The sequence below is a fragment of the Dipodomys ordii genome, unplaced genomic scaffold (assembly GCF_000151885.1).
Source record: "Dipodomys ordii isolate 6190 unplaced genomic scaffold, Dord_2.0 Scaffold242, whole genome shotgun sequence".
In the NCBI taxonomy this organism is placed as follows: domain Eukaryota; kingdom Metazoa; phylum Chordata; class Mammalia; order Rodentia; family Heteromyidae; genus Dipodomys; species Dipodomys ordii.
This window is the reverse complement of record NW_012267458.1, coordinates 1,886,775-1,909,620: the sequence shown is the minus strand read 5'-3', so window position 1 is coordinate 1,909,620 and position 22,846 is coordinate 1,886,775. Positions and strand designations below refer to the sequence as shown.

At 36.7% G+C, this 22,846-nt stretch overlaps 1 protein-coding gene across 1 annotated transcript in view; it reads right to left on the bottom strand.

Annotated features, from left to right (window-relative positions):
- The window catches only part of LOC106000800 (lipid phosphate phosphatase-related protein type 4), a 46,289-nt gene that overhangs the window by 5,425 nt on the left and 18,018 nt on the right, over window positions 1-22,846 (bottom strand). The window contains exons 2-4 of the mRNA XM_013036035.1: window positions 9,785-9,970; window positions 2,914-3,043; window positions 262-457 (exon numbers count right to left, since the gene is read on the bottom strand). Coding sequence (XP_012891489.1) covers window positions 262-457; window positions 2,914-3,043; window positions 9,785-9,970 — 512 coding nt within the window. The remainder of the gene's footprint in view (window positions 1-261; window positions 458-2,913; window positions 3,044-9,784; window positions 9,971-22,846) is intronic.

The window sequence follows — 22,846 nt, the reverse complement described above, 5'->3', positions numbered from 1 at the left end:
GAGTAGATAACAAGTCATGAGTGGAATTCAGTAATGAGCAGATTAGTAACAAGTCTATGAAACTTAAATTCAGAGACCAAGAGAAGTACTTGGATAACGTCTGCAGACTTTTGTTACAGTCACTGAAGAGACTGCAGAATTGAAAACAAAACCCCCCCAACATTATTATGCCTGAAAAAGGCATGGTGAATATGGTACCCCACACCACTTCTGAATAATAAAAACATCAACCTGTGGTGGTTTTATGTCTCCATTTCTCACCTGCCACTGTTGATTACTGTGAGGTCAGAACCTGAGCATATGTCTTCCACAATGTAGGAATTTTCTTTGCAAGATACATTCAGAGAGGTGTAGTTTGGCTTGCAAACCGTCAGAAAGTAGGGGGCTTGATATCCTGTGGACAGCTGTATAATGTCTGTAATGAGAGCTGTGGAGCAGAGTCCGAAGACATGAACTCCTATACACAAAATGAAAAGCATCATTACCAGATTATACCAGCGTCAGCATGTTCATGTCACACTAATATGATGACCTAAAAATCACTTGTCATCATTTTCTCCAAGTCTGTTTTGAGAACATAGCATAGAACATTCCTAAATAGATTGTGTAAAAATGAAGTTAGAGCAATGAGTAATTTGGTGGCAGTTTTGTTCAATAAGGTCAATTCTTAACATGATTCACCACTGGCCACTTGTCAGACACTCGAAGCATGTAAAGTCAATTTCCTGTGGGATTTAAGGTGGCTTGAATGGCCAGGTGTTGGTGGCTGGGATATGAGGATCTTGGTTCAAAGCCAGCCTGGGCAGAAAAACATCCACAGCGCTCTTCTCTCCAACTGACCAGCAAAAAGCTGGAAGTGGAGGTATAGCTTAAGTGGTAAAGCACCAACCTTGAGCAAAAAAAAAAAGCCAAGTGAGAGTATGAGGTCCTTTGTTCAAGCCCTAGTACTGACTAACAATCCCAGGAGGAATACTACGAATAATTTTAAACTCCTGAATACTTTGGAGCTGCCAAATCTCTTTCCTTATGTCTTTAACTCCACCCACAATCAACAAATACTACAGAATCAATTCTTATTCCCTACAAACTACAGGCATGCCAGGAATGCTGATAAACAGGGAAGAGGGCAGGTTAGGCTTTGTTATAGAAATAAATACAACAATAATAATAACCTGCTTCAAGTTTGGAAATTTGGGGATGATATTCTTATATCTCCTGTCCAGATTCCAACCTGTGGAGAACCTTTGGGGATCAGTCAACAAAAATCTCAGCTACTCAACTTCTAGGCCTGCCTTACCTCCTTTGCTTGGTCTCCTTCATGTGTCTTGTTCTCCACTCCAATTTGTATGATCTTCAACTCACCCACTCCTTTCTGGTTGTGTTGATGCCCTTGGCTCCATTCTGACTTGAACCCCTGGATTCTGACTTATGATTGGGCTAGCCAGCTAGACCCAGAACAATGGCTTGTACCTACTCCATTTTTCATTTTTCTTCTCTGATTATTATAACCTAATCACCGTGACTACAATTCTTCCTTCACGCACTCATCCAAAATTTATGACCCAGAAACTATATTTCTACGTTCTAATTCCTAGAAGCATACAACATGATGGTGAAGAGATAAGGATTTGCAGATCAAAAGGAGATAGGGTGGTGGACAGCATTTCAGAGTGTATAAGCATTTGTCCAAAGCATTTTGATATGTTGAGGATAATTTTCTCTGAGATAAGCTATGTAACCTGGAGTTTTCTTTCCCTGAATCAAATACAAGGTTAAGAGGATCCTTATTTTCCAACCACCTCAATGTGATATTAAGAAAATGTCTTAAAAAATGGGGATCAAGGAATGATTTAGAGCAGGCATTTCATTTCATGGGAGAGAAGGTTGTATTTGATTATTTATTAGATATTAACTACTGTTACCTGTTTTTTTCTGAGCTAGCATATTATAGAGAAGACTGACTTTATAATAATTCATTGAGAAACAGAAAACACTCTAGTTTGTGGATTCCATATTGTGGATGATCACTAAAGTTAGCTCTAAAAGAAATCTGTGTTATTTTCTTTTTGCCTTGTTTGTTCATTTATCTGTCTTTGGTAGGGTAAACGATGAGGGGGGGGAATGTAAGTGTAAGGACAAAGGATGAATAAATGCAGCAATGCTACTCACTAGACACTGTGTTGAAAATGATCTTTATGCCATGTGTAGGTAGGGATGGGGGAGGTGAAACTGGGAGAGAGTGAGGAAAAGAGTGACATTGTCTAAAAAGAAATGTACTCTGACTTATGTAACTGTAACCCCTCTGTTCATCACCTTTACAATTACAATACAAGGTTTTTAAATCTGTGATTCCAAGTACATGAAGATGATCTCATCTAATTAGAAGAGATGAAGACTTAGAAACTTATTTGATTCAGATACTCCTTATCTAGGCCTGTAGGCTTCCTATAGTCTCAGAAAAAATAGGAGGTAAAGTTAGAGATCACAATCAAGGGAAAAGAACCATGATGTAGTACTCTATTCCCACGTGTGTTCCATTTATGTTGGCCTGCTGACATTGGTTCTTTATTTTAAAAATTAGAGCACATTTGGTGAAGCCATTTAAGAGCAAATTCATGCTTCCACCAGAGTGACAACAAAAACACACAGAGTTGTGGGGGTGAGTTCTCTAAACAAGAACCATACCCTTAAACAACACACTTATAATGCAAAGCCTAAATTTTAGAGTTTTACCAGTTTCTTAATGCAAAGCCTAAATTTTAGAGTTTTACCAGTTTCTTATATACCATAAACCTTATCATGTGCCCCAAATCATACATCTAAATTATGGCTTTAGAGACTTAATATCTATGATTAAATATAACATTTCTGTTTGGAAAAGCATTTCTTTTCATTGTGGTTTCCCACACCTACCAACAAATCTGACGGCTCTTCTAAGAAAAGAGTTAAAGTTACAGCCTCCAGCATTAATATTGGGCTCCAGTCCAACTCCATTTCTTCTTTTGGACAGGCAACAATAGAGAATTCCTTCCCCTACCATGATCTGCAAAGATAAAAGGGGGTTCAGGCAAAAGAGTCTTGCAATACCTGTCACAGTAGCAAGATAAAAACACATCTCTAGCATCTCTTAACACACCATCACTTTAGCATAGCAGAGATGTATTTTTCTTAAAAGTATATTGAGGTATATGCAGTTTCTTCTGAGTATTTGACCAAGCATTGAGAAAAAAGTAAGAGGGGTACTGCAAACAGATTTGGCTCAATTGTATGCACTGGGATGTGGACTGGAGCCTGGCCGTAGTAATCAAGCTTTAGACCTTCGTGCAACAATTATTCTCCATCACCAGTCACATGATGATTGATTCTGCCCTAACACTTCCAGCCTTGGCATCCTTCCATCCTTAATTTCATGAAAACAAGATGATGAGGGAAAATGAAAAGATGCCATCATTTGGAGCAGTGACATTTATTGTGAGCAAATCAGATCAATAAGCCAGTTTTGAATTCAGCAGATGGCTTACCCCGTAGAGAGCAAGTGTGAGTGTGGAAGAGTACTATGGGATGCCTGGTTGTCCCGGACACCCTTCTATGCTTTCTCTTGTCTGTTAGAGTAGACAGGAGCCACATGTGGTTGCTGAGCACTTGAAATGTAGCAAATGGGCTGAATATGTTACTGTATTCAATTGTGTTCCATGATTTTTTAATTAAATAAACTTGAAGATGAAATATTTGTTTCACAGCTTCACCATAAAGATTATAACTATATGAAGGTAAGGTTAGATTTCTTCAGGGGGAACCTCTTCGCAGCGGTCATTATTAGCTTAGCACTTAATTTTTAAAGTACTTAAAGTTTTAGTGTTTATAGTGCCTTTAATAAAAACAATGACAATAAGCCTATGGCATTCAACTTCAAGTGTTAATATTATTACATTTAATTCTACATGGAGGTAATATAGTGTATGCTCTATTAAGAGTCAAGATTCAGCCAGGCACTGGTGGCTCACACCTGTAATCCTTAACCCAGGGGGTTGAGATCTGAGGATCAAAATTTGAGGCCAGCTTTGGCAGAAAACTCCCCATTAGACTCTTATCTCCATTAACTGCTCAAAAATGAAGTGGAGCTGTGGCTCAAAGTGGTAGAGCGCTAGCCTTGAGCAAAAGAACTCAGGGACAGTGCCTGAGTTCAAACTTCATGACCACCACCACCAACAAAAAGAGTCAAGATTCTTCTGGATAAGATATTTTTCTACATTATATAGATTATTTATTATACATTTTATATTATATTTATTATTTTGTTGATTCTCATATATTATATATTTTATATGTAGTATAAAATATAAGACTAATATGTGATTTAACATATGTGATTTAACATGTTTTAAAAGTTACTGCCAATAATCACATATATGAAAATATGGGCATAATAAACTCCTTAAAGATCAATATAGTAATAATCAAAAGGAATTGATTTCAAACTATTGAATATTGAGCTAGCCATATTTATTTCTTTGCAAATATCTTCCTATTTCATCACTTCAGGTGAGACCTGGAAATACTCTAGGCTTGAAATTTTATTAAGACAGAACTTGACACAATATACTGTCTATGCAGACCAATACAACGGCTATCTCAAATCCATCATTCCAAGACAAGCACTCATTCTTGAAGGACACTGGAGCATGCTTAAGAGAATAATTCATTTCTTCAATAATTCTGCAAACAATTTTGTTTTGTTGTTTTCTTTCCAATTACACGTGTAATGATTCACACATTGCCCATGAATGATAAATTATCCAGGAATTTATTGGTGCAATGCCATTAGGAAAATGTATTTTATGATACAACACAGTGGCCATGAACTAAAATGACCTTGAGACTACAGGAGTTTTATATTCATTGTTTTAATATGCTAAAACCTCTATGTCAAAGGGGGTGTCAACACTATTGGCTTAATTGTGAAGTACAAACAGAGGTTTGTTGTCTGTATATTGACAAGTATATTAGCCCAATTGATCTTCTCAAGGGTCAAATCAATTTTCACTTCCTTTTTCTAGATGTAATTGCACGGGCTTTCAAAATGACTTGATTTGGTTTAAAAAGAATTTTCAGAGTAAGCGTTCATCCTTCCTAATGTAAATACAACTTACTTCTGGTTATTTCTACTCTTTCTGAATAGCATGTTAGACTGTGCAAGACATTGGGGGATTTAGACTGGACAATAAAATTATTTGTTGCTGTTTTCATAGTTTATGAAGTGTACCTTTTTATGATATTTTGTTTTATGCTGTATCCAGCCTTTAAAGAAGCAATAGAAATGTGTGTGTGTGTGTGTGTGTGTGTGTGTGTGTGTGTGTGTGTGTGTCTGTGTCTATGTCTCTGTGTGTATGTGTTATATCATGGATGGATTTTAGATGGGAAGAGATAGGTTTTCTAATAACTGTTCTATGAAAGATATTGAGAGGAAATATTTTGTCCTTGAAATAAGAAGAGCATGTAATCTGAAATGTCTTTCTTATACAATAAAACAAGCCAATATAACTATTGCCTTATTTATCAGAGTCTTTAGTGTTTAAATTTCCAATGAATTGCTTTTTAGAAGCTATGCCATATTTGATAATGTTCTACAAGCAGGTGATATACTCTCCTAAAGTCAAGGTTAGTCACCAGGAACTATAATCCGATTCCAGTAGAAAATGAAATTACATGTATTTGGCCTTAAAATACATAAGAAACTTGTATTCCTAGGAAGAAATTATACATAATTTATAATCTATTCAAGTAATTTCATGAAGATTTATGATAAACACAGACATTCTGGGTTGTTTCCTCTGAAAAATAATCTTCACAGAACCTAAATGAAATGCTGGTTTTATTATCTTTGTACAGTAAAAGAGAATTGAATGCTGAAGAATGAAATTTTTTAGCTGAAGGATGATTTTGAAAAAAGAGATAACAATCTATTTCACAGGAATGAAAAGCATTTTTACAGTTTTATGTGTAATATTAGGATGATGTCTCAAAGAACAAAAAGAACTCTGGCAAGCAAACACTACAGTTCATACTTAAATGCTTGTATTAAATCAATTATCTTTATTTGGCCCATATAAAGTCCCCTTTAAGGAATCATTCTTGCTTTTGTGGTGCTTTCTCCCTGTGAATGGGTAAAATATAAGAAGTCTCTCTCTCTCTCTCTCCTCTTTCTGTCTCTCTCTCTGTCCCTGTCTCTCTCTCAAAGCTATTTCTTTTTTCTTTATTTGGTAGTTCGTGGGGCTTGAACTCTGGGCCTGGGTGCTGACCCTGAGCTCACCAGCTCAAGGTGAGCACTCTACCACTTGAGCCACAGTGCCACTTCTGGTTTTCTGGTAGTTAATTGGAGATCAGAGTTTCATGAACTTTCCTGCCTGGGCTGGCTTTGGACTGTAATCCTCGGGTCTCAGCCTCCTGAGTAGCTAGGATTACAGGCATGAGCCACCAGTACCCGGCTTCAAAGCCATTTCTAATGATGGGTTCCCTCCGCATCTTTACTTTCCTCCTGACTCTATCTTAGCTACAGGTTTGTGTCACCATAAGGATGGAATAAAATGATGTCATTGAAAGTCAAAGGTTAGAATGTGTCTGTTGTCACTTACAAGAATGTGGTTCAGTAATGAGAGAAGTAACTGTGAAGTAAGATTATAGACAGAATTAGGGTCCTAGAACAAGATTACTATGTAATACAATAGGATCAATGTTGAAAAAAAAGTGTGTTTTGGGAGAAGGCCTACAAGACATTGATGTCAAAATGTGAAAGAAGTATAGTGCACATTTGGAGAGAAAGATGTGTAAAAGAAATGGTGTTTGATTCGAGCACTAACAAAATCTGACTCAGTGTGATTTACTCAAAATGCATGAGAGCCAGACAGGTACCGGTGGTTCACACTTGTAATCAGAAATGCTCCTCAAGAATCTGAGATCTGAGGATTATGGCTCTTCCTGGGCAGGAAAGTCCATGAGACTCTTATGTCTGAGTAACCACCAAAAAAGCTGAAAGTAGAGGTATGGATCAGGTGGTAGAGCACTATCCTTGGGCAGAAAAGCTAAGCAAGAGCAACAAGCCCTGGGTCCAAACCCTACTATCAGTGAGCGCGCGCGCACACACACACACACACACACACCAGCATAGAAGAAAAATGCTGACACCCAGGAGTGCACAGAAGTTTTCATATGGTTTAGGAGCCCTAGGGTGCAAATGGCCCCCTATTTTGCTCCCCTTTCCGTAAAGATGCTCACAGCAGACTTGAAGAACCATGAAACTCTCCTACGCCAAGTCAAGGTCAGCTCAGGGGCAGGCACACATGGTGATCTTCCTCCTTCCTTTCCCAGGTCTCAAGAAAGAAAGAAAGCCTCGACCTCAAAGAGCCCAGAAAATATTCTTGGACTTTATACTGAAGATGTGTAACCAGAAAAGGGAGCATGGGGAGTCCAAGGCCACAGGCAACAATCTCAGGGAAAGAAGCTCTGTGAGAAAAATAGTCCTGGCAGGAAGCAAGCATCGTGATGAGACTTGTTTCCCACGTGACTTGATAAGCAAGCTCAGGGAAGAAAGACTTCTAGATATACAAGAAGCAAATTATCTAAATGATAGCAGTCATAATCCTTTGTGTGGCACTTGACGTGTTTTACTTCAAACACATCAATTATAATAAATCTGGGCACTATAGCTCTACAGAGAGAAATAGTATCTGCTGTGCGTAGAAAGCGCATATTCTTTCTGCTCTAAGTGACAAGGATTTTTGTAAAGTATTTAGAAAAAAAAGACAAAATTGGTTTTCAGCAATAGCACCCTTTAAAAATGTCTCTCTCCGAACTATGACTACTTCCAAGTATATATTTTTTAATAGTTCTAGTCACTGTGGAGTTTCCATAATTTAAGTGACATAGTCATTTTGAAGCATTTAATATGAAGTATTAAAGTTCTATATAAAAGTCAACTTCCAATGTTATCTTCTGAGAAGATATAACTTACATACATAATTTATTTACAGTGTAAATATCATGCTGTTTATTAGTTAATATGGAAGACATTAAAAAAAATCAAAATCAGAGCTACCAAATAGTATTGAGTAGAGATCTATGCAATCTTTTCTAAAACTGCTGCTATATCAACAGGCCAAATCATCCTAATATTGCATAAAACCTCCACTTAAATGCAGCTTTTAATGATTTAATAGCCACCTACTCTGCTGTCCTGGAGCATGATCAAAGGAAAGCAAGAGTTCGCACCGAGTGAATGAATGTTATTGCCCTGGAAACATGTCCTCTGCTGTTTAGCTAGTGTTTGGGGTAGAAGAGATGGTTGATAAATGAATTTATCTAAACGTGTGTTATTTATGTGTGAAGTATATATTTACCTATAAAATAACTAAAACCATGCTTTAACTCAGTTCCAGAAGGTTATGGCATTTCTTTATGTATGTGCTCTGTGTGTGCAAATGTAGTTAATGATCTTATGAGTGTGTTTGTGTGGGGCGGGGCAGGTATGAGGTAAGTTTTGATCTAGTCGGTTTTGCTTTATATTTTCTTACTTAAAAATTTGTGATGACATATATTAATAGTACAAAAGGCTTTCATCATGATAATTCCATAGATGCATAGAGTTTACAGTGTATATTAAATAGGTTCATCCTCTCTGTTATATCCCTTAATTATTCTTTCCTTCCTTCTTTTTTTTTCCAGTCCTGGGGTTTGAACTCTGGGCCTGGGCACTGTCTCTGAGCTTTTGTGCCCAAGGCTAGCACTCTACAAGCTGAGTCACAGCTCCACTTCTGGCTTTTTTGGTGCTTAATTGGAAATAAGAGTCTAACAGATTTTCCTTACCAGGCTGTTTCAAATGATGATCCTCAGATTTCAGCCTCCTGAGTAGCTAGGATTATAGGCATGAGCCACCAGTGTTTGGTACCCTTCCTTCTTTTTAAACAGTATTTCATGGGTTTTGGTGTAATATAAATCTATACATATCTATAGGTCTGTATCAGTACTAGAATTATATGGATCTATATCATAATCTATATCATATATCATATATCATGATACCATATATCATCTAAATATATAATATGCATATATACATATATATCATCTGTATACATTTATATGGATACATGGATAGATAAGATTTATATTTGTATATTTCTATCTGAGTATATAGATATCTATATATATCCTTATCTGTGTATATATCTGCATAGATCTATCGATTGATATCTGTATGTATGTATTTATCTAGAGAGATAAAGATATATATCATGCTTCTATACTCTTCATCCCCACCTCAGAACCTTCTACTGTTCCCAGATCAATATTCATAATCAAAATAAATTGTAAACAATATTTATGTTTAAGAAGAAATCTTTTGACCATATTATTATGTTTTTCTTCTGTTTTCTATACTTTAGATGGCAAACACATAACATAAAATGTAATAAGTAGATGCCCTATTATCACTCAAAAATTATAGATTTACAAAGCCATTCCAGAAGGGCTTATACAAGTGTATATACAGCTTAATCATTTTTGACATCATATTAGTCTTTCTTAGCTTTTAAAGCCAATGATTTTAAACTAGTAATTACAGGATGTTGTTGAAGTAGCCCAAAGTGCTGATCTTCCACATTTAAAATCAATAATTCACCTTTTCCTTGTTATATAACACATTACATGATTTTTTTTTTTTTTTTTTAGTTTTCTGGGGCTGACAAAGGAATGCAATTGGGTATGTGGTAGGAGCGGGTGTAAGTCTTACCGTAATCGCAGGTCCAGCAAAAGCCAAGCTAAGCAACATGAGGAAGGGAATGGCCTCCTGGGTTGGCTCGATGTATGGCATGCTGAGGCTCCGGTCATAGCAGCTGAACCCGGAGTGGACGGGTTTGAAGACATCGGTGAGTTCAAGGAAGTAGAGGCTAACGACCGAGGAGGCCAGTATCGGCAACTGAGAATGAAGGACACAGATCAACTCACTCTCTAGACAGCACGTGCGTGCAACCAGTACCGCTTAAAGTGTGAGACAGGTGGATTCCTCTTCCTCTCACACAACTCCTCTCTGGTCCAGGATGAAAAACCATACATTAGAGCCTAAGTTTCTGTTTTCACAGTTCATCCACTGCTGTCACCAGCCTGCCAGGAGTCTATGCACTTCATCATCTTCCAACTAGGGTTCCACTTTCATTCTTCACCTCTTAATCTGCCCATCTGTTCTTTACACAGAATCCCACTGGGTCTTTCAGAAAGATTTCCGCTCATGTCACTCTCTAATTTAACTACCCAGTCAGTTCCCATTCTAACCAGATGCACAATTTTGTTCTTTCTCCAAACCTCTCTGTCTCTCACACACTTAGACAACGACCCCACCATTCTGCAAAACCCCCTGCCCATGACAACTTAGTTTTCAGGCTTGTCTTATGACAGTCAAATTTATTTCTTGCTAGATGGCCCTTACTTGTTTTCATCATTTAATAATGTATTATCTAGGATGAACTTTGACCCATCCTCTACCTTATCATTATGCTGGGTTTTCCTCATGGTATTTATTAAATAAAATTATCTTGCTAGTTTAGTATTTCACTCATTTACTTTTTCATTGTCCATATTGTCTCCCTGAAAGAAATGCTCTATGAGGAAAGAATACATCAGTATTATTTATCCCTGAGTCCCAGTGATGTGGTTGTTCCTGGAACATGGTATGCATGCAGTGCATTATTTAACAATTTAACAAAGCAATAAATACCTGCTGGCAAATGACTAATGCAATGAATGTGTAAATCCTAATTAATTACAAGAACTAGGTTAGATTTGCCAGATGCAGTCAATAAAAATACAAGTGAACAAAGAATTTCAGATAGCAATGAATAATTTGTAGTATAAGGTGTTCCCATGTAATACTTGGGAGATAATGTGTCCATTAAAATAATTTATCTGAAATTCGAACTGCAGTGTCCATTTGTTTGTGTGGTGACCTTAAACTAGGCACAATGTATTTTCTAGACATATATTTTTTATATAAAAATATGTGAATTTGGAAGTGGTGCTCAAGTGGTAGAGCGTTCACCTTGAGTTGAGGAGCGCAGGGACAGTGCCCAGGCCCAGAGTTCAAGCCCCATGACTGACAAAAAAAGTGAATTTAATTTATTCAGCCTACAGTGTAGCAGATACTAGGTGGATATTCACTATAATGCAGTGAATAAAACATAGACTTGGCCAGCAAGTACCATAGGCTTTGTGAGAGACATAATCACAGCTAAAGACAGAATATTGAATGGTTTGCCTAATGTCTGATGTTTCAGAACCTGAAAATGTGGACTTAGAGAACACTGGAAATGTTGTGGAAGGCCTTCACGTATATGAAAGATACGTTTACCTAACCAAACAGGGCATTTCTGAAGATGATGTTATTGCCCACTAATGATTTCTAGTTCTTTGTCTTTTATAAACGTAACTATACAAAGCACCAATATGTTTTCTATTCTCAAGAGGTGGTTTTGTAGTGAGATGAACATTTAAATTTATTGCCAAAATATCTCTTAAGACAGAGACTAATATTATTTTTAAACTGTCACTAGTGATTACTAATATAAGTGAGTTAATATATGCATATATATGATATACTCATGACACAGACACACATGTATGTATATTTGTGGCAGATATAGTAGCATTTTTACACATTAACCTTTTCATAGTTGCCAATTTTTAGTTACATATTTTTCTATCTATGCTAATAATGTAATATCTTCTAACTGTTCTTCTGCATGTATTGATGTAACACTAAGAAGTCAGAGGCAGGTAAGGCATGAGTTTGAGGCCTAGGATAATAACCAGGTTCTATTTTTTTTTAACTTTTCTATTTCTTGCAGTAGTATATCTTAGAAACCTAATGATTACAGAACAGGAATTTTTTTTCCTAGTTTGATGTTTATTTCTGTGACTTTTTAAAAAAAAGGTATCTTTCACTTTTTGTCTTTTTTCTTTAACATCATTTTATTAGCTTCTATCCTATGGGGGAGATTGTACACATGTTTACGATATATTCCAGTAATTTCACCCTTTCTATCTCTCTCTCTTCTCCCCTTCTCCCTTCCAAAAACTAGTTTCATTGAGTCTTGAAAGAATCTATCTGGGCCATATTCATCGTCTTTCACTCTCCTTGTGAGCCTGACTCATTCTTTGTCTTTACATCAATTTTGTTTGAAATGTTATTTGGAAACATATAAATTTATGTACTATGTTCTAAAATTGTATTGCACGGCATTTACTCAAGTATTATGAATAACTAATTCTAGCACACCCATCTTTAAAAGTATCTTTTATCCCTGAAATACTTAGCAACAAATGTTTCTCTTGAGTATGAGAAACTTAGCAGTTTCTCATACTATGAATACAGTCATAATTATGCAAAGCACATATTTGAAAATGGAGCTAGGTAACTTGCAGGGTTGGGTGGGGATGGGAGAGATGGGGAGAATGATAGAAGGGCATTGATCAAGATGCATTGCACTAATAAATTATTATGTTGAACTTTAACCCCTTAATACAATTACTTAAAGATAATAAAAATAAATAAGCTCTATCCCCCTCACAATCCTGAAACTTCAGAATATCTCTTTTGTTTACCCACAACTGTTCATCAGTCCTTTTACTTCAGAATTAACATTTTACAAATATTAGAAAAAGAAATCCAGCAGACAGTATTTGCTAACAATAAGAAAGACTATGTAGACTTATTTTGACTGCATTTAAATGAGATCTCAAAGATGAGATTAAACTTATTTTAACAGATCTATGTAGATGGGCATTACAAATTTTATTTTTACTTTTAGGTACCTAAGGAAAAAAAGAGTCAACCAAACTACATTTATACAACAATACAGAAGATAGAAATGATTTGAAGATTAGAAAAGCAGTTTCCCCAAGGAAACGCTTATTTTAATCATTGCTATCTGCTACACAGCTTGTGAGAGAAAACAAGAGAACCATTCTGTTTAATATTATACTATTTCAAAGGTAGTATTTTCAAGACAGGACAAACAAAAGAAAAATGTTTCAAAAGATCCCATTTCTGTAATATTGATCTTTCTGATGCCAACTTTTTTTTTTGTTGTTGGTCCTGGGGCTTGAACTCTGGGCCTGGGTGCTGTCCCTCAGCTAGCTCAAAGCTAGCACTTTACCACTTGAGCCACAGCGCCACTTCTGTTTTTTTGAGTGGTTTATTGGAGATAAGAGTCTCATGGTCTTTCCTGCCCAGACTGGCTTTGAATCACGATCCTCAGATCTCAGTCTCCTGAGTAGCTAGGATTACAGTCATGAGCCACTGTATAAATTTGTAGTATGTATCAGTTTTAATAATATTTTTATATGCTCTGTCACGGCATTTTATCTAGGTCGGGCAGCTTACTTGCTTAGCATGCTGGTAATAAGGGCAAGTTTGACTTCTCATTTGAGAACATTCATTTGGGTGTCCAGCCTAGAAGAACACATATCAGTTCCATTCTTGTCTTTTCCCATGGCCATGGTGAATTCAGCATCCTGTGGGATCCTCTTGAACTGACCAAGCCCTAGTTACAAAGAACTAGTGAATTAACATACATGGTATGGGCAGTTTACCTCTTTTTTTTTTCCATCAAGTAACTATTGAAACCCTGCTGGTTCCAGGCCTTGTTCTAGATCGTGGGAATAAGGTTGTGATTTAAATAAGGCCTTTTTCTCCTGAATATTCATTGCAGTTGAGAAAAAGTGGACAGAAATGAAAAGTCCCAGGGTACTTGAGTGCCTGGATTCTTATTTTAGATCATGGAAGGCCTAACTTTTCAGCCATTTAAATAGAGACTTGAAGGATGAAGAAAGAATGAGTCATACAAAACGCAAGTAGAAAGCATAATGAAATAGAGAAAGTGTCCCTAGAGTAAGTCAGAGAAGCGGATGTATTGAAGTTGATGGTAGAAGTTAGGATTTTTTTCCCCAGTATAAAATTGGAAACATTTTGGAGGGTTGAATTGGGCTTGAAAGTTTAATAAGCCTTGAAATACCTTTAAAAAAAAGACTATTCTGGCCATTGGAGTGAGAATAGATTACGGTGAGTCTAAAGTAGAGGAGGGTCAAAATTTAGAAAGCTCTTCAAAACTCAGTAATTATTTTGAGATGCCAGGCACAGCTGTAAGTTCAAGGACTATGGAGTAAACTAAGCAGAAAATTCCTTGCACTTATCTGGCTCATGTTTTAGTGGATACATGGCAGACCCAGAAATCCTAGCAAGAGATGAGGCAAGGAAGTAGAGCTATAGAGAAAGTCAGATTCTGGTTATAGTCTGGGAGATAGAAGTGACAAGCTTTTGTTCAGTGACTATTGGAGAAGGCAAGACAACAGAGATTGATTTCAGATTTGAGCAACTGGGCAAGAAATGTCATTTCTTTTTCTGAGCTAGCGAAGGCCAGGAGATGGAATCTGAGATTCTATTTCAGAAATGTTGAAAAGTGAGATGCCTCTTATTTTCACATAGCTGACTAGAAAAGACTAGCATGCCATTCTGGAATTAGATTGAAAGGCAGATGTGCATCTAAAAGCATCAGTGTAGAATGATTTGAACAACCGCAGAATGATTTGATTCTGACTTTTGAAGAACAGCACATACACAAGAAGTTTCATGATGTTTATAGAGCAATGTCAGAAGTCAAAGAATATTATTAATATTACAAAAGAATATTTTAAATGATATTTAAATAGTATTTTTGATAATAATGAAAAGAACATTTTAATACTATTTCCATATTGTAGCTATAAGATGCAAGGGGGTTAGAACCAGTCAATAGATACCCCTGAATAGATAAAGTGCGAGATTTAACACAGCAATATAATTATAAAATAAGATTCATGCTTAAAAACATTAGTAGGTCAAAGCAATTTTAGCAAAGACTGTGGCTACTAAGAAATCTGTCAGTGATCAACACATTTTGATGGGGGAATTATCTACTTATTACAGCATAAGTCTCTCTGCTTGTCTCGGCTTTCTGTCTCTTGTCTTGTTTCTCTCTCTATGCATATACACATACATTATCATGTTACATATATTATATATTGTATGTTATATATACATTATACACACATATACAATTTTATTATTTTATTTTGCTTCAACTCAGGGCCTTGTGGACTCACTTCGCTTTTTTGCTCAAGGCTGGTGCTCTACCATTTGAGTCATACCTCCACTTCCCTGGAGTATAATTCTTTAATTATATTGTGAAGGGTTTTTTTTTTTTGCCTTGCAGCCAATACAAAGTTTCCTTCCAGTAGTGACAATGATCACAGTTTAAAGTTTTATGGTTTATAAAGCTATCTTTATAATTTTTATAATCTTTATATTTTGAGGGCTCTTTAGCCCTCAAAAGCAGAGCAGACAAACATACTGACAATTTTGGTGTTATTAAAGGGAACAGGTCAGAATGAACATGTTACATTTATTCAAGATCTAGAAATCTGAGCTAGTTTCACTCAGAAAATGCCAAGTAGAGATAAAATTAAAGCAGGACAGAGTGAGTAAGCAAAATTGAAGTTGGCCAGGGAAAAACCAGTTATTTCCTTCATTTATTCCATCAGCTCCTAGATTTTAACCCTTCCAGACCTCCTTTATTATCAGTGAAATGAAGGACCCTTAAATCGCCCTCTGATTGCAGAAAGCTCTAGAGATGGCATGATTTAAGAAAGATTCCTCTTTGTTTCTCTCTCCCTTTTTCACTGGCATGGCCTGACACAACAGCAGTAGCTCTTTTCTTCCACCATGCAATTCATTCTCCAACAAGAGTGCCAGACTAACTTTCCTACAATTGACATCTGATGAGACATTTAATAATGTCCTTCCAATAACAAAATAAACTACAAAAGGCCTAGGATGGAAGTATGACTTTTTCTAGTATGAGTTCAATCAATCAGCCTTCCTTTCTTGTTTAATTTCACTTTGTGCTTAAACTCCACAGTCCTCACATCTATGCTCCCCAAACAGCTATGCTCCCATTACTTTTTTTTTTGCTGGAATTTTTTTTCTTCTTTTTTTTTCATCTTTTTTTTTGTGTGTGAAAATACTGTACAGAGGGGTTACAATTACATGGGCAAGATAATGAGTGCATTTCTTATCAAGCATTGTAGCCTCTTCCTTTGTTTCCCCTTCCCATCCCTTCCCATCCTCCCCCCTCGCCCCCCCACCCAATCCTCTCCCTCCCCACCAAAGTTGTAAAGTTCGTTTTCGACATAACGACTTGTACATCTCATTGTTGCAATGGGTCCACCTGTATCCCTATTTAAACGATTTTTTCCCTTCCCCTCCACAAATTATACCCACATCAAATATAGTGAAAGCAGGGGTTATATTGTGGGGGAGGGACATACAAAGCAACAAAGAAATAATCTTATAAATGTCTTAGAAACAATCGCATGAAAAAAATATTTGAATACATATCTTAAGGTTCATTTCCCTAACATCACCTTATCTGACCTTTTCTGATTGACTCAGACATATACTAGATATTGCAAATAAGGGAAACCATGGGACCTATGTTTCTTTGGGCCTGGCTTACTTCACTTAATATAATTTTTTCCAAGCCTTTCCATTTCCTAACAAATGGGACAATGTCATTCTTTCTGATGGAGGCATAGAATTCCATTGTGTATATATACCACATTTTCTTGATCCATTCATCTACTGAGGGGCATTTGGGTTGGTTCCATATCAGCTATAGTAAATAGTGCTGCAATAAACATAGTCGTGCTGGTAGCTTTAGTGTGGTCTTGTTTGTAAACTTTTGGGTAAATGCCCAAAAGTGGGATTGCTGGGTCATAGGGGAGTTCTATGTGGAGTCTTTTGAGGAACCTCCATACTGCTTTCCAAAGTGGTTGCACAAGTTTATACTCCCACCAACAATGCAGTAAGGTTCCCTTCTGTCCACATCCCCTCCAGCATCTGTTGTTATTAGAGTTCTTGATTTTAGCCATTCTAACTGGAGTGAGGTGGTATCTCAATGTTGTTTTGATTGCATTTCTTTTATGGCTAGGGAGGTTGAGCATTTCATGTATCTATTGGCCATCCTTCTTTCCTCTTCAGAGAACTTTCTCTTTAAGTCCTTAGCCCACTTATTTCTTGGGCAATTGTTTCTTTGAGGATTTGGCAATACTTCCCAAGGCTATCTACAAATTCAATGTGATACCTATCAATATTCCAACCTCATTCTTCAAGGCAATAGAAGAGGCAATCCAAAAATTCATATGGAACAATAAAAGACCCCAAATAGTAAAAACGATCCTCAACAGAAAGAACACTGCTGGAGGAATATTAATACCAAATTTCAAACTCTACAATAAAGCCATAGTAATCAAAACAGCTTGGTACTGGCACAAGAACAGACCTCAGGACCAATAGAATAGAATTCAAAACCCAGAAATGAACCTACAGACCTATAGCCATCTAATCTTCGATAACGGAGCTAAAAAAATAGAATGGAAGAAAGACAGCCTCTTCAGTAAATGGTGCTGGAAAAATTGGTTATCTACTTGTAGAAAACTAAAGCTAGATCCTTATATATCACCCTGCACCAGAATCCCTCTCCACTCCGCTTTCTCTGCCTCCCTACCCCCCCGCCCCCGTCCCGGGCCAAAGTTGTAAAGTTCATTTTTCCACATATCATCTCATTGTTGCAATGGGTCCACGTGTATCCCTATTTGAACAATTTGTTTTTTCCCTTCCCCTCCACAAATTATACCAACATCAAATGCAGTGAAAACAGGGGTTATATTGTGGGGGAGGGACATACAAAGCAACAAAGAAATTATCTTATAAAAAGTTAGAAATAATCACAAGAAAGAAAAAACATTTGAATACTTATCTTGGGGTTAATTTTTCCTAACAACAACTTATCTGACCATTTCTGCTTATCTCAGATAGATACTAGTTATTACAAATAAGGGAAACCATGGGACCTATGTTTCTTTGGGCCTGGCTTACTTCACTTAATATAATTTTTTACAAGTTTTTCCATTTCCTAACAAATGGGGCAATGTCATTCTTTCTGATGGAGGCATAGAGTTCCATTGTGTATATATACCACATTTTCTTGATCCATTCATCTACTGAGGGGCATCTGGGTTGGTTCCATATCATAGCTAGGGTAAATAATGCTGCAATAAACATAGTTGTGCTGGTATGGTCTTGTTTGTGATCATTTGGGTAAATGCCCAAAAGTGGGATTGCTGGGACATAGGGGAGCTCTGTCTGGAGTCTTTTGAGGGACCTCCACACTGCTTTCCAAAGTAATTGAACAAGTTTACACTCCCACCAACAATGCAGTAAGGTTCCTGTCTGTCCATATCCTCTCCAGCATCTGTTGTTATTAGAGTTCTTGATTATAGCCAATCTAACTGGGGTGAGGTGGTATCTCAATGTTGTTTTGATTTGCATTTCTTTTATGGCGAGGGAGGTTGAGCATTTCTTCATGTGTCTATTGGCCATCCTTCTTTCCTCTTCAGAGAAGTTTCTCTTTAAGTCTTTAGCCCACTTATTTATTGGGCAGTTGTTTCTTTGAGGATTTGTTGTTGGGGGATTTAATTTTTTGAGTTCCAGGTACATTTTAGATTTGTGACCCTTGTACGTTGTATGGCTAGTGAAGATCTCTCAATCCATGGGCTTTCTATTGATCTTGCTAGCTATGTCATTTGCCATGCAGAAGCTGTGCAATCTCATGAAATCCTCTTTGTCCAACCTTTCTTTGATTTTTTTGTGTTTCTGGGACTCTATTAAGAAAATTTCGGCCTGTGCCAAGGAGACCTAGGGTTTCTCCTATTCCATCCTGAAATGTTTTCAGAGTGTATGCTTTGACTCCGAGGTCTTTGATCCATTTGGAGTTGATTCTGGTGCAGGGTGATATATAAGGATCTAGCTACAAATGATTAACCAATTTTGCCAGCACCATTTACTGAAGAGGCTGTCTTTCTTCCATTCCATTTTTTTAGCTCCTTATCAAAGATTAGATTGCTATATGAAATGAGCCTACAGAAATCAATCCCATTACATTTATGTCTCAAAGAGACATAATCTGTTCTCCACTCTATGTTACACTTTCACATTTTTTTTCTTTCATCAAGTCCTTATTCTTTCCAATTAATTTTTTCCTACCTGGAATCCATTCGGTTGAGGGCTCTATCATTCATTCTCCATGCCTGCTTTAAGGAAGGGATTCTCAGTCTGCCTTTGATGGAGTCTATTTGTGTATGACTAGCTTTCGTCCTACAGTCAAGCATTGGAAAGTAATTCCCACAATGCTTTGGTTCATGCCTCCATGAAATATTTGCTGAATGTCATTGCAAGAAATCAGGAAATTACTGTCAAAGGAACTGAAAACATACACCACTTCTTAGCTATAGCTAGCATGTGATAAGGATTTTAGTTGCCCAATGCAGTGCTAAGTTTAGTAAATTGCTACATTTCAATCTTACTTTACAAAGTAATTTATAGATGAGAAAACAAAGGCACCAGATTCTTGCCCCAGTGCCTAAGTCCAGGAAATGCCTGCTACCCTATAGTCTCAACATTCTTTCCCCCTCTACATGGTGATGATGATGATGTTCCCAACTGTGAAGAAGGTCTTACGGGGATTGGAAAAGACTCCTCTGTTTTAATTCTCATATACTATTTTGTGTATACGTGTGTGTGCTGCTTCTAGGATATGAACTCATGGCCCAGGTTCTGTCTCTTAGCTTTTTCACTCAAGGCTGGGGCTTTACTATTGAGCCAACTCTACTTGCAGTCTTTGAAGAAGAGTGACACAGATTTTATTGCCCAAGCTGGCTCTCACTCAGGATCTTCAGATCTCCGTTTCTTGAGTAGCTAGGATTAGAGGAGTGAGCCATGGCAGGCCCAGCTAAGGTAAATTTGAAGATAGATAGCCTGTCCGGATATTTTGCACAGCACGCCTGACTTCTGAGTGGCATGGTCCATAATTGAATCACAGTCTGTTAAGTTCCTGGAAGCATGGGCTGGTTCCATCCTGCTGCGGCTTATCGCATTTCACCATCTGGCACTAGTCTAGTGCTTTTCAGGAAAGGGTAGCCCCAGGCTTCCATGGGAATGCCAGCTAAGAGGACAGATGAGGAGAGATGTCCTTGTGTGCGAGGGGTTTAAGTGGCACTGAGAGGGAAGGGTGGTGGACACGTTCAAACCACACTCTTGCTCATGTGGTATTCTCAGCGGTTGAAGCTTCTTTCTCATGAGGGTTCTCCACAGTTGTTCTTATTTATGATGATTTTTCTATAGCATCTTAAGAATCTAATTGGGTTGTAGATGTGGTCTGCTTTTATCTTCACTTTTATCTGCCTGAGTAAATGATTTCTAATATTGAGATATCAGAAATTGGGCCTACCTAAGGCACTGAAGGTTTTTCTGGCTTTGGTAATTCCTCCCTCTAGAAGAATGTCTCAGAAGCAGTGCTATCTGTGAGTGGCTTGCTCATCAAGAAGGATGGACAGATGGCACTTGTTCATTTCCTGTTTTCCCTGTCTTCCTTCTCTACTATACAACACAGTCCAGTGTGTGTGTGTGTGTGTGTGTGTGTGTGTGTGTGTGTGTGTGTGTGTGTGTGTGTGTGTGTGTAGGTACTGAAGCTTGAACTCAGGGGCTTACTCTCAAACATGGCTTTTTCCACTCAACACTGATACTCTTCCACTTAAGCCACACTTCCATTGCTAGCTTTTTGGTGTTTAGCTGGAGATAAGAGCCTGATAGACTCTCCTGTCCAGGCTAATTTTGAATCATGATCCTTAGACCTCAGCCTCCTGAGTAAGTTAGTATTAATAAGCACAAGCTAGCTGCACCTTGCTCAACACGATCTTTTGAAAGCAGAGAGATTGTCTTACTCACTTCATTATTCTCAATGTCCCATGTATCCTCAATGTGGAATCCATTAATACGTAGGTACAGGAATGAAATCCTGAAGATTGGGATGTTTTAATAGTCTAGCTAAGGAAAAAAATTCCCCAGTTTTCAAAACCTTTTACTATAGTCAAGAGAATACATCCAGATAAAAAAAAGATCATTGTTTATTTCTACTGCAAGGAAATACTTGAATTTCTGGAGCTCTTGTCATTTTGTTAGCATTGAAGAATACAAGAGACATAAATTGGGTCTGTCAAATACCAATGATAATTAATAGAAAGCCACAGAGACCAAAAATTTATGTTAAATCTTATAGGGAAAAAATCTGTTCTTCTGTGCCTTTATGAATATGAATTACAGGTCTACAGTTCTAAAAAGACTAATTATAATCACTCCATGATTTAACAATAAAGTACAAACTAATGGTAAGTGGCTGTTTTATTACCATGAATATTGATCTAGCAGTAGGCTTGGGGTCTTGTGTTTTTTAATCATCAGCCTTAACCCCAGGTGCTGAGGATTTGTTCTTCTTATATAATTAGACACTGAAATATGTGCATTGTCTGGGAAAGCATTTTGTTCTTTCAAACAGATTAGAGACAGAGTCCTGGGGCTGAGAGCCTGTATTTTGGGTGTTCAAAGTAATTGCTTTTGAATCCTTTGTTCCAGCTGTAATTTCTCTTCTATAACATATAGCTAACTTAAAAAATATATAGCACGAATAGTAATTGAATTCTGCTAATATTTTCCAGGTACTATTTAAAGGACTTCCCATGTCTGAATTCCTGCAATCTTTACACTTTTCTGATGAGGACACTATGAGTTTTGCTATTCTACAGATGAAAGAACAGAGACACACAGGATTTGCATGTTTTTGTTTTTGGTTAAGGTTATATGGCTTGGTAGATGTATTACAAACTCAAGAAATCTGATTGGAGTTCAAGTTTGTAATCACTGTATATAATGCCTCTTTCTATCATTAGCCTATTCTTTCCTAAAGGCGCTGAGAAACAAAAAATAAAAAGAGGCCATTTTTTCTTTATATACTTTAAATTCATCCTAGAGTTTCTACTGATGGGCAATGTGAATTTTTTTATATTGTCTAAGAAAAAGTAAGATATATATTGTTTGAATAGGACCTTCACTATTAATGGTTTCTTTATTTATCTAGAGAAAGCATGCTGGTATTTATCTGAATAATGAGACAAAGGAAATATATGCCTTTGGGGGCTCAACATATTTTTAATATCAAGTAATACAAATGTTATGAGAAAACCATCATTACAACAAAGATGGATTATGAAAGGTAACTAAAATCTGTATTTGAGATCTGGCACAAATCAAATTTCTAATTTGGAGATCTAAAGTGACATATGTAATATAGATGGTCATAACTTAATTAAAGAATATTGTTTTTTATAAGTTTAATTATTTTTAATACAATAAATATATAACATGTAAATACCAAAAATATATTTATATATATAAAATATATAACATATATACTATATGATATATGTTTATATATACACACAAATATATAATCTATAAATATAATAAATCAGGTATTAAACTTATCATTAAAATAGCTTTCTTACACACAATAAAAATTCTTATTTCTGTTATGAAAAATTAGACATGTTAGGTGAAATGAACACCAACATAAGTATTCAAATGTTTTTTCTTTTTTTTTTGTTTGGGTTTTTTTTTTAACTATATTTTTTTTTTTGTCTTTTCTTTTTTGGTACTGGGGATCGAACCCAGGACGTTGCACTTGCTAGGCAAGCGCTTTGCCACTGAGCTACATCCCAGCCCTCAAATGTTTTTTCTTTCATGCGATTGTTTCTAACATATTTATAAGATGATTTCTTTGTTGCTTTGTATGTCCCTCCCCCATGGTATAAC